At 32.8% G+C, this 16,366-nt stretch overlaps 3 protein-coding genes across 9 annotated transcripts in view; 1 reads left to right on the forward strand and 2 right to left on the reverse strand.

The window, feature by feature from the left end:
• The window catches only part of LOC126781075 (rho-associated protein kinase 2), a 19,834-nt gene extending 15,986 nt beyond the window's left edge, over positions 1-3,848 (reverse strand). For 2 of the 6 annotated variants that reach the window (XM_050505874.1, XM_050505869.1), the window contains exon 1: positions 776-1,419. In XM_050505874.1, the coding sequence (XP_050361831.1) occupies positions 776-956 (181 nt within the window). In that variant the 5' untranslated portion in view covers positions 957-1,419. Of the gene's footprint in view, positions 1-775; positions 1,420-3,110; positions 3,318-3,722 lie in introns of those variants that run through there. The other 4 variants (XM_050505871.1, XM_050505870.1, XM_050505872.1 and 1 more) reach the window with 4 other exon arrangements.
• LOC126781077 (TATA box-binding protein-like 1) lies at positions 2,305-9,112 on the forward strand. 2 transcript variants are annotated; one of them, XM_050505880.1, is made up of 4 exons: positions 2,305-2,580; positions 4,232-4,833; positions 7,281-7,375; positions 7,628-9,112. In XM_050505880.1, the coding sequence occupies exons 2-4, from the start codon at positions 4,247-4,249 to the stop codon at positions 7,891-7,893; spliced, it is 948 nt and encodes a 315-aa protein (XP_050361837.1). In that variant the 5' UTR covers positions 2,305-2,580; positions 4,232-4,246; the 3' UTR covers positions 7,894-9,112. The 2 variants fall into 2 exon arrangements, with proteins under 2 accessions (XP_050361837.1, XP_050361836.1); XM_050505879.1 differs by lacking the exon at positions 2,305-2,580 and adding an exon at positions 4,001-4,036 and having other exon boundaries at positions 4,235-4,833.
• LOC126781122 (cytosolic carboxypeptidase 6-like) lies at positions 8,648-14,396 on the reverse strand. The gene is made up of 12 exons (XM_050505948.1): positions 14,339-14,396; positions 13,980-14,227; positions 12,721-12,815; positions 12,236-12,452; positions 12,004-12,169; positions 11,638-11,705; positions 11,404-11,562; positions 11,152-11,243; positions 10,167-10,330; positions 9,651-9,798; positions 9,258-9,436; positions 8,648-8,841 (listed from the first exon to the last, which is right to left on the reverse strand). Exons 1-12 carry the CDS (start codon positions 14,394-14,396, stop codon positions 8,648-8,650), a joined length of 1,788 nt encoding a protein of 595 aa, XP_050361905.1.
• Between the last annotated feature and the right edge of the window lie 1,970 nt (positions 14,397-16,366).

Below are 16,366 nucleotides of genomic sequence, written 5' to 3' on the forward strand. Positions count from 1 at the left end.
TCTCTTTCAAGCATATTTTGGGAAGAGGACATTGCATAAATCAATTTAAGGACTGAACTTAAAGTAGACATGTTCTTATTAAATTATATTAATTATAAGATTTATTGTTTTGATCTTTGTGACACTTTTAAAACAAATTTCTAATGAAATAAACAAAATAATTTGTCATATATGAGTATAATTAAATTACAAAACAAAATTTGTTTCTAATCAAGTATAATTTAGAATGATGAAAAGAGCAGAATCATATCTAAAATAAAGTGTTACATTTTAGCACATCATATGTTATTGACTTCAAACATAAAGCAGAAGAAGAGCATACTTCTAATGGTTTCAAATACACACATATTCTGCATGTTAAGCAAAAACTATGCAATTGTATGTGAATTATTACATTATTCTACTAATTATTATCTAATGTAATTAATTTGTAATTATAATATGAATTGATTTTACATATCTTTGCAGCGGAGCAATGTCAAGGTTTATTTGATAATAGAATAATCTTGTTATTATTCAAATAATAATTAATTCAAAATATTTGTCTTTATATATTTCCTTATCTCTTCTCTTATTTTCATATTGGAAAGTGGAAATTCTACCCTGCTTTTCGTTTGAAAGTAAAAAATTTAATCTAAACAAAATAGTTAAGACATAGTCTTCATATCAATTGTAAATCTTTGTTAAAAAGTAAAATGTCAATAAGATGTATTTATATTTAGAGAATAAGATATAATATGTTTAGATGTTTTTCAAATAATACATAAGTACTCACATCGGCTTGTATAGGCTTCGACATTTTTCATTCGACGAATGGCCGGGTGATCGCAGTCAGAGACGAGTGCAGTGACAGTGTCGAGCAGGCAGTCCACGTTGCCGGTGGAGCGAGGGTCGCAAAGTTTCTCCTCCAGCGCACGAAGACGCCGCAAGCGTTCCTCATCTTTTACCGTCTCCATACTGAACCCTGGGTCTGATTCTATCGTCCACTAAATACCACCGTACATTCTCCTGATAGGCACAACGAATGTGAACACCACTCTCATTACGACACATCAACAAGTTTATTGTCTCGTTATTTGCACTAACCAGCACTCCCTAACATACTATACAATAAGAAACTTATGTTTCATTATCAAAAAATTACTTGCTATAGCTCAAAATGACAGCAGATAAAGGTGGTTCTCACAACAAAGCATATGCACGTTTGCAAACATAACCGATTGAATGTAGTTGTTTAGCGCATTAAATTTACTTTAAGTAGTTTTATTTCACTCAATTTCGATACTAGTTGGCACAACATTAGAAATAATGTAAATTAACGTATTAATAAAAACCGCTTGATTGATGAACGATGATCGAACAATAATCTGAAGTTGGCAAAACATCGCAGGATTGCAATGGCGACTAGTGTGAAATTCACAAACTTCGAAGACAGCTTATAAATATTATTAATGAACTTGTAAAATAAACTGTTTGACCGAACCGATACCAAATATTTTTCTAACTAAATAATAATTAATTATTATTATAAGCTTTTAAATTTATCCATAGAAACTACTTATGTAAATTTTAAATTTATTATAAGAATATTAGTTTATTATAGTTTTATTTTTCTACAAATATAAGAAATACTGCTATTGCTAAAAAAGTAACAAATTATTCTACAAAGAGACTCCTCGATTTGATTTTCAACTTTTTTAACAAATGTACAACACTCTACTTTGATACGTACTTGCCAAAATGTAAATGATATGAGTAGCGTATAATATCCATGTCTTCAAAAGATACATTATCCCATGAAAGTACAAAAAACACTATCTGTTCTTATATACTCTATATAAATAATTATTTTAAGCATAGAATTATATATTAGTTATTATATTGTATATAATTGTTATAAAAAACATAAGAGGGAGCATAAGTGACATCTCATTTGAATACCGCGAATAAAAGTAACTATAACACTTAAATTAAAATAATAATTATATATTTTATCGCATACAATGCTGCTCCTAAATGAAATAACTAGATATTTTACGTTTTGAGTGTATATCCAGGCATTTTTTGAGACCGTGTAATTTTATTAAATATTGGTTTATATAGGAATTAATTGGGATTATAATATAAAATATATCGATATTCTCTACTATAAAATTAATAGTAATAAGGTCCTAATTTTATAATGGTAGTACACATTATTGTATTTTAGTATTGCTGCTTTATAATCTTCCCTAAAGATAATTTTGGGAAAACTATTTCATTCATTCGTTTTTATATTCCTTTTCGACTCGTTCACATGCAGTTGTCGAACGAATGATACCACTTTTGTTCTCGTACGAATAGAACATGGCGGTGCTAGGCAGGATGTGCAAAAGCTTTTAATTTCTGCTCTAACGATTTGCATTTTTGGTTTAATCTTTATGACAACAAAGTTTTTTTGAATGCTATATTATATGCATTTGTAATTGTGGGTTATTTTAACTTTACCAAAGAGTACATTTTTGGACCAAGTTGCAATGAAAATTATTACTTCATTGGTGGTATAAAAATAATTGTGACAAATATAGCACTTAATTCCAGGTAAATAATACTTTTAATTGTTATTTATTAAGTTTATAATAGATAACCAACATTGCCAATTTAAGTCATTTATCATCGCAGCATCCGTTGCTTTGTCATTCAGTTTCAGCTGATCCTTACTTATTCTAGATAACGTTCCATCGGTAGTATTTTTTTATTTTACCATATGAAATAATTCCTAATTTTTTACTAAGATTTTGGATGTCAAATTAAAAAAGTTTAATTTATCCTGAATTTAGCATGCATAACTTAAAATATTTTATCTTGGTATTCTCAATCACGTGTGGTTTAATCTTTATTATGGGGTCAATAACTGCTGACTGTTGTCTTTTTATTCATTAATCTCAAATTTAAGGCGAAAAATAATTGTCAACGACCTAATATAAGCTGATAGTGTAGTTAAGGTCTATGTAGTAGAATACATTTTGCAGTCAGAGGGCGATTGGGTCGTATTATAAAATGTCGTTTTACACTCCATTATTTCGGATGGCTGTCGGGTTAGTGGGTGCATGTGCAATCTGTTTTATTACCTGGTGGTCTGTGGAAGTATAACTATAGCTAGGGGCGTAGATAGCGCGGCAAGAGGCGCGGGGGGCGAGGGCTCGTCCGGCAGTCAGCTGTGCAAGTGTCATGTTGTCGGCGTTGTCGCATCTCGCTACGCCGTGGGAAGTGGCCTAAATTGTTGCCTTCTTTGAGTATTTGATTTTGGCAAAACTTTGACCTATGGGAGTAATAACCTAGATGCACAAAAGCTTTGCAGATTAATAAAATATTGATTATCTTAGGGTGGGTGTTGGCTGTTAGTGAATATTCCTTTTAATGTGTGAATACTTAAATTTGGTGACCCGACAATTATTTTAAATCACTCTATATAATCTTATCAATTAATTAATCATACAATACTTTTTATTGACTATTCAATCAAAATTTGATTGGAATTGTTAAAATTAATGTTTTTGTTGTTAAAATTTTATTTTTAGAATTTACTTTTGATTTAATCTCTTTACCAAAATATTCTATAATTTAATCTAATGAAATATTTTTATATAATATATAAATAAAAACTTTTCCACTAAAAATTTTGAACGTTTATAAAATATGTAAAAAGAAATAAGTAAGAACATTGTAAACTTATTTCTTACCTAATAGTTAAAGGAACAGAACAATGTGTTTGTTTAGTATTGGCTATTGTTGTGTAATCAACAGTTTTCAATAAAGTTCTCTTTATGGTTTGTTTATGGATACAACTGATAACTGAAACAGCTTAGATTGAATTGCATTAATCAATGTTTCTTTATTTTCTATGATTCATTTCCTGTCATTTGATAAGAGTATATAATTTAAATATGGTCAGATTTTATGTGAATATTATCACATTTTTACCATAAACTCTAAATGTATTATTTTTTTTTTTTTATATTCGCCGGGAGGGCAAATGACTCTACTCCATCTGATGGTAAGTGGTAGTAGAGTCCAAACGCGACTTATAAATATAAGTTATAAATTTGGTGTAACCCCTTACATCTTATATTATGTAATGAAATTAACTGATAACTTACACAAGTACTGGATATATTTGTCTGTTTTATTTTTCAAGTGTATTTCAATCAATATTTATTTGTTTATTTTATGGCTATATTCTGTTTTTCAGCAGGCCGTGGTGGACATGGCTACACTTATCCAGGAGAACGGTATAAAGGAGTTGAGTAAAGGAACACATGGAGTAGTTGTGAACCATGGCATGACAACACATGGCGTTCCTAATCATATGGTGCCAGATCATGAATACTGTGAAGCTGGCAAACCAGAACAACCCCCACAGCAATGCCTTGAGACTGCAGATGCAACAGTACAACAGGCCCCTATGGAAGAGGAGGAAGAAGAAACCCCCGAAATAGACATAATGATAAACAATGTTGTGTGCAGTTTTAGTGTTAAGTGCCACCTAAACTTGAGAGAGATCGCTTTAAATGGTGTGAATGTCGAGTTTCGACGTGAAAATGGTATGGTGACAATGAAACTTCGCCGCCCCTACACGACAGCGTCAATCTGGTCATCAGGACGCGTAACGTGCACCGGCGCGACCAGCGAGGATCAGGCGAAGATTGCGGCGCGGCGATATGCTCGTGCCTTACAGAAATTAGGATTTCAAGTGCGTTTCCGCAATTTTCGTGTAGTCAACGTTCTGGGAACTTGTCGAATGCCTTTTGGTATTCGAATTATAGCCTTTTCAAAGAAATATAAAGAAGCAGAGTAAGTACATATGATAGCATTTTCTTTATCTTAACTTTCTATATTTTTTCAAACTCTTATAAGAAAACACATATTACAGGGGGAATATGTTGCTCATTTATCATTAACAAATATATTGGTTAAATGTTTTGTTTTAGGTAACCTAGCTTAATTATATTACTGCCTATATTAAAAGTACTGTTGATAAAATATAATGCTTAAGTACTCATTAGTTTTATACTTCAATATACAATTATTCATGAGTATAGAAGACCTAAGTACTGTGTTGCATGGCCTTTTTTATTTTTTTCTGATTATGGTTTGTGATTAGATAGTTCAATTAATGATTTATTTGTCAGGCTATGTCAAAAATTTATATTGTACTCCACCCTTAAAAATTACAACATAACATGTCATATAAATCAGTATTCTGACAAGAATAATTCATCATCAGGTCATTATGCTTATATAATTCATAGTGTCTGTATACCTTTTTAATAATAGTTATGCCTTGTTGGTCTTGTGGCTTGATGTAAGGCCGCAGATCTGGTCCTGGGTCCTGGGTTCAATTCCCAGGTTGGGCCAATAAAAAAAGTTATTGGGTTTTTCTGTCAGAAAATTCTTAGTAGCAGTCTGGAGGCTGAAAGTTGGAAGTGTGTGCACTCCTAAAAAACTAAAGTTAGTCCTGCCCCTGAACTCATTCCGGTTGTATTGGACTGCCGGTCTATCGGATTTGAGAGCTAGGGAATAGAGAATGCATCTGTGTTTGCACACACACTTGTGCACTATAATATGTCCTGTGCATTTGGCTAATCTCTCTTGAGATTGGCTGCCTTGGCTGAAATCGGTCTGGAGGACCTTACCTTATCTTACCATATAGCTTTTATACCTTATAGCTAGTGAAGTTTTTTTTTATTTATAGTTCATTTAAAAATAAAATCACAAATTATAACTTTAGCATAAAAAAGTCGACATCAAATGTATTGCCTTGTTTAGATATGTCTAAATAGGTCTCTAAATTAAAACCTTTTTAAGTGTCTACATTAGTGGAGTTTTTTCTCCAACACCACAACCTTACTCTTAGTCTTAACTACATATTTTGCAAAAAAGTTTAGCAAAGTGTATATATAGTAAATCTTTTACATTTGTAGTATTTTTTAAATTATAGTAGTAGAATGGTATTTATGAAATTGATCATGCAAGCGAAACTACTGCCTTATATTATGGTGTGCCTCCCAGGATTTGCTATAATATTAACACATCATCAATAACTAAATTATGTAAAACATTCTTACTGTCCAGTTTTATTTTTTAATATTGATACAATGCACAATATTTAATTGTAAACTAAGGCACATGATTTTGATTCACTTACAACCAGAAAAGCAATAAGTAAAATACATGCTACAAGTGAAACTAAATTGGGATGTTATTATGTCATGAGCTTACTGCGCCTGTAAATACTTTCTCCTGGAATTTGGTTATGGTAATATATTCTTATAAATGTTTATTGACTCAAAGTATCTAGAAAGTGAAATCCTTTATAGGCTTAGCAATATGAAGGTTGAAAGTCTGATGGTGATTCTTGTATTGTATTGAATTGTCGTACGTTTTACCTTAAGCTTACAATAAGTTAAACAGAGAAAATTATATGTCTCAAAAAGAACAGGATAATTTTTCAATGTACATATAATTAAAATTGCTTGCGTATGATGCTTGTTCATACATCAGATAGTGTTTTTAAAAATTGTATTGATTGTGTTTATAAATTTATTTTTGAGAGATAATGTTTCTTGCTCCCTGGGCCATAATATTAATCGCTCCTGGCCGGCTTGGTTAAAATAAATAGCAATTGATCTTTTGTTACAATACCAAAATTCAACAAAGGAAATGGTAATAATGTTACAATAATCAATTTTTCAGATTGAAATAATTGTTAATTCAAATTTTATTCTAATGATGCAAATGAATGCTGACTTTGGCTAATAATCTTAAACAGAGCTACTTCAATGTAATTATTACATCAAGGAAATTATTATAATTGTTCCCTTGGTTAATTTTGCCTTAACTGAGAATAATTAAAAAATAACTTATTTTATCCATGATGATCAACTAAAATGAATTAAACATCCATATACTAAAAAATTATAATACTTTATTATCAATTGTGTGCAAAGTTTAAGCTCAATCATTTGTACTTGTGTATAATTTGGTCAGTTAAAAAGATATCTTTACATAATAGTTTCTACAATGGTTATTAATTTGACTGTTTCATTTTTCATTTAATTATGCGTATATTTTTTTAGTTACAAAATAATATTTCAAAAATCGGTAGAATATCCGTAATTAAATACGTATTGACAAACAATTGATGACTGAGATATATATTCACTATATAATGTTTTAACCGTTTCGCTTGAAATATATTTATGTTTCAAAGAGTTTAAAAGTTTTTTGTTACTTTTCAGTTACGAGCCTGAACTTCATCCAGGCGTGACATACAAACTGTACAATCCTAAAGCGACACTGAAAATTTTCTCTACGGGAGGCGTCACAATCACAGGTATCAACACGTGTTATACATTATTTCTGTAATTAACTGTTTTCCTATTGAAATTTAGAATTGCCAAGATTAACTTTAAAAAAAATATTACTTAAAAATTAAACTCTCGATTCGACCTCATTTCAAAAGCCTTACGTCATTTTTATCACATAAATTTCAGTATTTATCGTTCACATCGATCGAAAGTAAACTAACCAGTCGGAACTAAAAATAATGTAAGTAACCAGTGCAATGTCTGTGTCGTGTGTGCAGCGCGCAGCGTCAACGACGTGCAGTCGGCGGTGGAACGCATCTTCCCGCTGGTATACGAGTTCCGCAAGCCTCGCACGGCGGCAGACGAGGAGCTGCTGCGCCAGCGTCGTGCAGCGCGTCGGCCGGCGCCCAGCGCGCCCGCGCCTCGCGAAGTACCGCGAGAGACGCCCGAGGCGCCGCCCGTGCGCATGCCCAGCGACCCCATGCACCTCGTCACGCTATCCGACGACGAGGACGCCGACGCCGACGCCGACGCCTGGGAATGACGCGCCCCGTCCCGCGCCCACCCCCGCTGTGAAACGACGGACTCTTGTTTGGCATAGAGCGATGACCGTCGGTCGTTAGTGCAACCGCGTGTGAATTGTCGGCGAGCTCTTTTCGGTTCATGCCAAAGATATTTATTAGAGGAGGTGCTTCGCGCTTATCGACGGACGCCGCCGCCTCGCCGCGCCCGCGGGCCGCTTGTTCTCGGTTCGTTCGTGAATGTATTATGTTCGTGATGCTCCTGTGACCTCTATTAGTATGCGTAGGTACGGTTGATTCGTTTAACTCGTTCGATTCGAAACCAAATTGTCGTAAATGATAAATGATGAGATAATAAATCTCTTTACCGATACTCAGTCTCGTTTTTTATTTGCCGTTGTGATTGATGATTTCGTAGTGATAATAGCGTTCGCGGTAATGATGCAAGGAAGTAATGACTGAATGTTACGTAGATGTTAGTGGTTGTAAATATGAAAGCTTTAGACATTATACATTTAATTGAAGTGGTTTGTTTTATTACAACATTTATTTAAATTGTTAAATAGTAAAGTCCAGTCTGGAGTGACATAAGAAATTAAATTTAAGGTGCAGCCATAAATACAAACCGTGCATTATATTTTGATAGACAAAACGTGTAAATTGTTTGTTAATACTTATGTTATAATATTAATTTTAATAAGCTACGAAAAATGGAAGCGCGCTTTATTGACACAATCAAAAATATTTCATAATGTTACAAACGACTGAGCCACAGAACTAAGAATCTGATTCGCGTGTGTCGTATTCGTCGCTCGTGACGGTCCGTACGCGAGAGCGTGTCGGCCGCGACGCACGCACTGCGACGCCCGCCGCACTCGTGCCAGTGCGGCGCCGACCGCAGACGGCCGCGGGCGTGCGGATGTACGCGCTCAGGTCCACCACGGCCAGCCTCGGAGTACGAACAGCCTTGCCTATTATGTTTAGAACATTTACTATCGTGTTTATTATATTACTACACTTATTAAACATATCTTATTAAAATTGTATTATTGGATAAAGTCAAAACAATATGTTATTAATAATATGTTAATTCGTTCTGTCTAAAAGTGTTCTTTGTAAATGTGACAATAGAATAGTTTAAAAAGTGTAAGTAATGATTTTCTGGTCAGTTGACTGACTGATGAGTTTTCATTGATGACAATGTGATAAAATAAATTTCAAAAGAAACCAAAAATGCGTCTACGAATTGTTTCATTTTGTAATCACAAAAACACTTTAGAACTAAATAGAAACTTAGAACGTGACAAAAAACACAGAATTTAACTACTTTTCCAAACAAGAATTAATATTCCTATTTACATTTTGAGACATTTTTGAAATAATTTACCGGTAATTATGGGTAGATTGGTGTCTCTAACATGGACCTTTCGTGGCTTGGATCTCAGGCCGGCGTATCGTGCAGTTCGTAGAGGAAGTGCTCGTAGTGCAGGCGGAGATGCAGCTGGTAAAGGGGGCGATAGCGTTCGCGCAACCAGTACTCTTCTTTCGGGCGATGAGCTGGGAGATCTTATACCAATAATTTCAGTTATTTATTATACATCAATATTTTTTAAATAGTAACCAACTCTTAACATATATTTTTTTAAAGTTATCATAGCAACAATCTAGCTACTTAAACCCTCAAACATAAAGTTTTCTAAGAAGTATATAACATTCATTTCGATAATGGGTCCTTGTGTCAAAAAAGAAATTTAGAAATACAATAATATTTCATTTACACCTTTCTCGTTCATTGATTGGTCGTTTTCGTCGTCGCTTCCTCCGCGATTCCTTTTTCTTGATGTTTATACCCTCACGAGGCGGAATCACTCCTACGTGTCGATAATAGTCACATAGAGCCTTTGCCATGGACCTTCCTATTTTAAAATCTATGTTTAAGTTTAAGCTTATATTTTTTAAACTTTATAACCTGATGAAAATTTTAGTCATTAAAATGATTCCAAAATCTTTTATAAATTAATCAACTGTTCCTTCGTTTTATTTTAATTTGTTAAAAGACATTTAATACCTAGCTAACAAAGGACAAACCAACCTTAACTGAATCTTATTTTGCATTACTTATTGTTACTTGGAATTTATAATATAAGTTGTGGTAAAGTTCTTACTACATAAAACCGTAGAATTGTAACTAAACGTTGTTATGTAAATAGTGCCGTACTTTGATTGACAGATTAACAAAGGATACAAGCATCTTCAGTATAGTGTATAAAGGGCCCTCTTGGACTTAATCGCCGACCCCCCAAAGACGCTAACAGCGTGTAGGCATCGACGGTGCCAGTGGGGAGGCTGCGTCGCGCACTGCCCGCAGCTAAAGGATCTGCATTATACAAACAAGATTCTGCCTTCCATGCCTCCACCCTCATCCCCAGAAATTTTGGTAGTACTGCATGACGTTCAAACCTAAAGACATGATAAAAAAATGTTAAAGAGTTAAGAGAGAATTAATCAACATTTATTGCGATTGTGTTGCATACACAATCTTGTGCTTAATATAAAATATTTAATATTAAAACGTCGGTAAGCTTGTTATATTCGTGTGCAGTTCGCCGCTTATTATCATCTATATAAACTCAAATTTAAGATCAACAGTCTTCTAAGTAAAAAGTAATAGTCTCTAAATGTCTCACTCTTGGGCTAAGGCCTTGTCTCCGTTTTCAGAAGGTTAGAAGCTTATTCCATCATGCTGCTCCCATGCGGCTCAGTGAATTACTTAATACGTGGCAGACTTACATTCGACTCATGAGAGGGTTACTTATGAAGTTTTCCTTCACCGCCAAGCATGAGATGAATAATTATATACACTTAAATTCAGTGTTGCTTGCCTGATTTTGAACCCGCAATCATAGGTTAAGATTCACGGTTTCTAACCACTAGGACTAGGCCATCTTGGTTCTTCTCATTCATTCTCTCTTTATTCATTAATTTTATATATTTATACTATATTCACCTACTTATAACAAATTAACATTTTTAACATGTATACCAGACAATATACAGATAGGTATGAATATGAAAGTATAACTTTGTGTTCTTGTTTCTTACCACCACTAAACAACTAAACCGATCGTTCTTGTATATATACCGATTCTTCTTGTCTCGATTTACGTAGTCGTTAGTTTATCAGAATAGATTTGATCGCTCTGACAAGATACACTTACGCTAATTACTTTTAACATGTTTTATTACGGTGAAGTTAAGTTCATATACCTACATCAACATACCTATATACGTCGTCGTATGAATTGCCGCGTACAAAAACACCTTCATGGCTTATGTCGGAGTGGATATCAATAATAAAATCCAACTGCAAAGCCTAAAATAAACATATATTATAAAGTTTCATAAGACGTATAGTAATAAATTAATGATATATAATACATGTGTATATGAGTAGGTACATAAGTATAACAAATTAAATCAAACATAAATATTTTTTTTACTTTTCCTAATCATCTATAGCTAAGAGTACCTACTTTCTCAGCTGTAATCTTTTTTATTAGATCGTTGACCGCAATAAGAGCAGGGTGAGCGTAACTGGTAGCTCTGTTCCAACAGCGATTGAGATCTGAACCAAGCAAGTCTGATCGCTGGTTTCCTAAGAAGACACCATCGGGATTTATCATTGGTACAGCCTAAAAATAAATAAAATAAATGATGTATTCTTTTTTAATTAGACAAAAGAGTAATTTGATTTATCTTTATTTTACCTGAATTACTATTCCATTACGTAACGCTTTTGCTTTTTCTGAAGAACTTGCAATGTAATCTAAAAAACCTGAAACATTACATACTTGCTTAAAATATGTAAATAGTAATATTTATACTTCATATTTCAAAAAATAAAAGCAATAATACAACTGTATTAAATGTATGTTCAGAATAGAAATTACATATGATAAAATAGTGTGTAATTATATAAAAGAAAAAAAAATATTTAGAGAGGTAGGTACTAAATTTATTCATTGAATATAAAATTTTAGAACACAGCTGGAAAGGTTTATTTGAAAATATTATATTTATACTTAAAATAAGATATAAGAAAAAGTAAAATAAGTGCAGTAAATAGAAATAACCTTGACAAATATAGGAAGAAGGTTGTTCTCCGGCGTGTACTCTTGCTAAGACGACAATGACACGTTTCTTTGCTTCACTAGGTTTTCCTTTTATTGTAGATTCCTCTTTACCCTCATCTTTATGTGTGAGATTTCCAATAGTAATTAAATCTATTCGACGCTTTTGCTGTAACAAAGAAGAAAGTAGTAGGAAAGTACCTACATAAATTATACTAAAATATATTTCTCTTACTGTTGTTTGTGCAATGCTCTCTCTCGTAGCAAAGTTCTGAGCTCGCTTTTCCCATAAAGCTAAATGTTTCTGCAATCTCGAATATGAATAAGGAGCTGCCGCTGCGAACTGGTAAACATCTTCTTCTTTATCGAATCCAAACGCTAGACTAAGTATCTTTCGACCTCGGTGCACCAGCGACCGATGGTAAAATATTAATCGTCGAGGTATTCTTTGCCTAAAGGTTTTAGGTAAGCACTGATAATAAATGTTTTACTCGATCGTCCAATTAAAAAATAATTTAAATATATTGCGACTGTTTTTTACTATTAGTATTTCGTTTCGTTAATCTAAAAAGCATATAGCAATGTTTCGTATATGTTATATATATTTTATATATAGAAATTACCTTCGCAACTTTTGAATATAGATTGAATTTTATAATTTGCACAAGTAATAGATTTATTTAGAGAAGAAAAGAAGAAAGAAGGATACAAGTATCTTACCATTTTGGTCGAGAAGTTGATCGAACCAAGGGAGTCATATTTTCATTAAATAGGTTGTTCTCTTTTCCTAAATTAACGATATTGAATATAACGCGCTGAAAATGATAAAAACGATTTATCCATAAGAAAACCTACTCTTAATAATAATATATATAATAATAATATTGTCCTCCAGACCGATTTCGGCCACGGCGGCCAATCTCAAGAGAGATTAGCCAGCTGCGCAGGACATATTATGGTGCACAAGTGTGTTCGCAAACACAGGTGCACTCTCCCTAGCTCTCATAAAACGATGAGACGGCAATATTACACGACCAGAAAGAGTTCAGGCGCAGGAGCAACTTCACGGGCGTTACGTGCTTTCCGAGGCACGGGAGAGTACACACTTCCAACTTCCAGACTCTGGGCTGCTACTAAGAATTTTCTAACAGAAAAACCCAATACCTTTTATTGGCACGACCTGGGAATTGAACCCAAGACCTCCGGATCTGCACGCTGCATCACATCTAGCCACTAGACCAACGAGGCAGTCAATAATAATATGAAGTCCACCAAACCGCAATTCTTAGTATTGTTGTGTTTCGGTTTGAAATGTGAGTTAGTCAGTGTAACTACAGACAACAACTTAATGTAAGGAACAAACGCAGAAGTGATAGGGTTTGCCAGACCATTCCATTTAAATCAGCGATGGCAAGTCACCAATACAATTATTTGAGCTCAATTTTATATAATAGAATAAATAAGAAGAACAATATTTTCTCACTTACGACTTACCAGTGTAAAATTCAAATGACCAACTGGCTTCTCAATTTGGGCTATGATGAGACTGAATCATTACTAAAACGATCAATATAACATTGACCTAACCTATTCTTTCTTCCTACCCCATCCCTTCCTTATAGTATATATATTTAGATGTATATATTTATATAGTATATTTTGATAAATTAAATGATATTTGATTGTTATGTTTATAATGAACAAATAATAAATAAATGTGCTGTCGAATTGGAGGGCGATAGTAGCTACGATACAGTTTTATACTAATGTAGTTCCTATCGTATTTATTGTTTAAGATATGTATAATTTGTTCAAAATAAATAAATAAATAAACGGTTAATATTTCTTATACCACCAATATCTATGGGCAGTAGTGGCCACTTACCATCAGGTGCCAATACCACCCGACTTATATATATATATATATTATAAAAATAAATAACTAGTTCATAAATCTTATAATTAGGTATTTTAATTACCTGATCTTGTTTGACATTTTCAACCGTAAAATTAAACCAAAAACGTGAGCGAGGTCTACATGTGTCAGGTCTGATGAATAGATCATACTCGAGCTCGGTAATATGATCAGCGCGCCCTAGGTTCCCGCATTCGAAGGCTGCATCGAAGCATAGATGTCCGCGCTTCGCCTTCCCGCTGTGACCGGGCGGACGCACAATAAGGCGATTTAAATTTCCTAGCCCACCCTCTCCATCACTTTCTTCGCTGTCTGTAATAATTACCCTCTATTGTACTTAAGCTTTAATAAAATGCGTTTAAGAGTATACACTGTTTGTAAAATTTAATCATATTTTGGAGCAAATTCATTGAATTAAAGTACCATTTCTAGGCCGTAAATATATCGTGGTGTGCTCAAGGTCGTCAATAAATGAGCCCATTATGAAACTGTTTTTATAGTAATTACTTATTTATAAAATAAATGTTTAAAGTATACTGAATGAGTGGTTTCTACTCAGAGGCTTAGAGGAAAGTGTACAAACTGTCTAAAGCTTCAGTATAGAAAACCGTTTACACAACACGCCATGAGTTGAAATTGAAAAGCTTTATAAAGTAGGTACTTTAGGTAAACTAAACACATTTTAAACAACCTATTTCAATTTATTTAGAACTATTATAAAACCCAATTTAAGCATTCGAACAATTCGAAATTGGAGACAGGTCTAGTAAAATAAATAATTTAATGTATCTTTTTATAAATATATCTTTTTATATTGTCTTCTCTTTTTTCTTATGTAGATAATAAAAGAAGTAGCAAACCAAAAGTTTAAGCTATTCAAAGGATTTTTATCAAGTAGAAGAATTTAGCCGTTAACATAGTTCCAAATTCTTCTAAAAAACCATGTTTTAGAGTTTCGTTTCGATGTAAATTACACTAACTTAATGTAAAATTTTGACATATATTACTATGACGTCATCATTACCATATACCTAATATGGAAATAAACTCTATATGAGTCTTACCCTATTCGCACATTTAACGTAATAGCAAGTAAAACGATTTTCAATGTCTGCTTGTATGCTACGAGTAAATTGAATCCATTTTACGAATAATGATAGTCATCACAATCCAATGTCTTCACATAAATCGAAATAAAATTGAAACGTTACTGGTGTGCGATGCTATCGTATACTTAAATATAATGATAAACATCCGTAAATTAAAAATAATTAATAGTATTTTCCACTAAGTGCATAACGTCATAAGGTCGGGAAAATTTGACTTAAGTGAAGTTTAAAATTATTTGATAGAACATCGTATAAGACAAATAATAAATATTAATTTATTTATGTTTATTAATATACCATATTAATAAACATCTTAAATTAGTATAATTCTTGGATTTATTTATCATTAATTAATTCTTGAGGTAGATGGAAACTATAAGGATGTAATTTTGCAGTGTATCGCATTTCCGACAAACACCCTGGTATTTCACGAAGACGTAATTCTTATAAACAACTTTAGTCACGCAACCTTCACATGCATTTTACTCACAATATATCCGTCAGTATCCACATGTACTAAAAATTATACCGATTAATATAAACAGTTTATAGTACATTTATTAACGCTTTGCAGAATATCGTTTGATGAAGCTGGGTTCTTCTTAGGCGATAGGATGTACATTTGATAAGCTGGTTTGATGACGCATTGCATTACTATTGTTAATAAAATATATGTTTAACATATTAAAAAAAATAGTTTAAACATTTTATAGAAACTCACATTGTTTGCTGATTGCTTAAAATTGTCAATTTAAATGAAATTAAATAATTTCACAACGTTTTTTAATAGAATAAATTTCTGGGTTCTTTCAAGTTATATTATATGTGACAATTCTTCGCAAAATAATTACGAATTTACTCACCAGACATTTCCCTTTACAGCATACTTATCCACAAAACTTAGTAAAGCTTACATTTGGGTTGTAATAAGTAATACGGAATAATTCTAGATTTATTTTTGAATGAGCACAATTCAATTCGAATTTATGGTAAATGATTTTCGCAGTAGTCTGTTTAACTCGCTTGTTCGGTTCCACTTGTTGTTGCCACGATACGACACAATGCGACATTTTGCTCTCTAATAATAACAAAAAATAAAAATACTTTATTCGAATGGGTTATTATTTAAATTAGTTAGTTGCTCGGCAACCAAGCTAGTTCTGGCTGAAATGTTCTTATGACTGTATCACCGATATGGGTAATAAAAAGATATACCTATCTATAACATAAATTGTTTGAATTCCTTCCATATGAAAATAAAAAATAGGTGTGCCATTTGTAATTGAAAAAATATATTTTCTATTCTTTACATACTATAATAAAATAAGCTTAATCATTCAAG

The sequence above is a fragment of the Nymphalis io genome, chromosome 3 (assembly GCF_905147045.1).
Source record: "Nymphalis io chromosome 3, ilAglIoxx1.1, whole genome shotgun sequence".
Lineage (NCBI taxonomy): Eukaryota > Metazoa > Arthropoda > Insecta > Lepidoptera > Nymphalidae > Nymphalis > Nymphalis io.

Coding starts and splice junctions, on each gene's coding strand:
- LOC126781122 (XM_050505948.1), bottom strand. CDS start 14,396: ATGGGCTCATTTATTGACGACCTTGAGCACACCACGATATATTTACGG. Junction 12,453..12,720: donor TCAACTTCTCGACCAAAATG/GTAAGATACTTG, acceptor TAAAACCTTTAG/GCAAAGAATACCTCGACGAT. Junction 8,842..9,257: donor CAATCTACCCATAATTACCG/GTAAATTATTTC, acceptor TAAACATAATAG/GCAAGGCTGTTCGTACTCCG.
- LOC126781077 (XM_050505879.1), top strand. CDS start 4,016: ATGACTCTACTCCATCTGATG. Junction 4,834..7,280: donor AAGAAATATAAAGAAGCAGA/GTAAGTACATAT, acceptor GTTACTTTTCAG/TTACGAGCCTGAACTTCATC. Junction 7,376..7,627: donor GGGAGGCGTCACAATCACAG/GTATCAACACGT, acceptor TCGTGTGTGCAG/CGCGCAGCGTCAACGACGTG.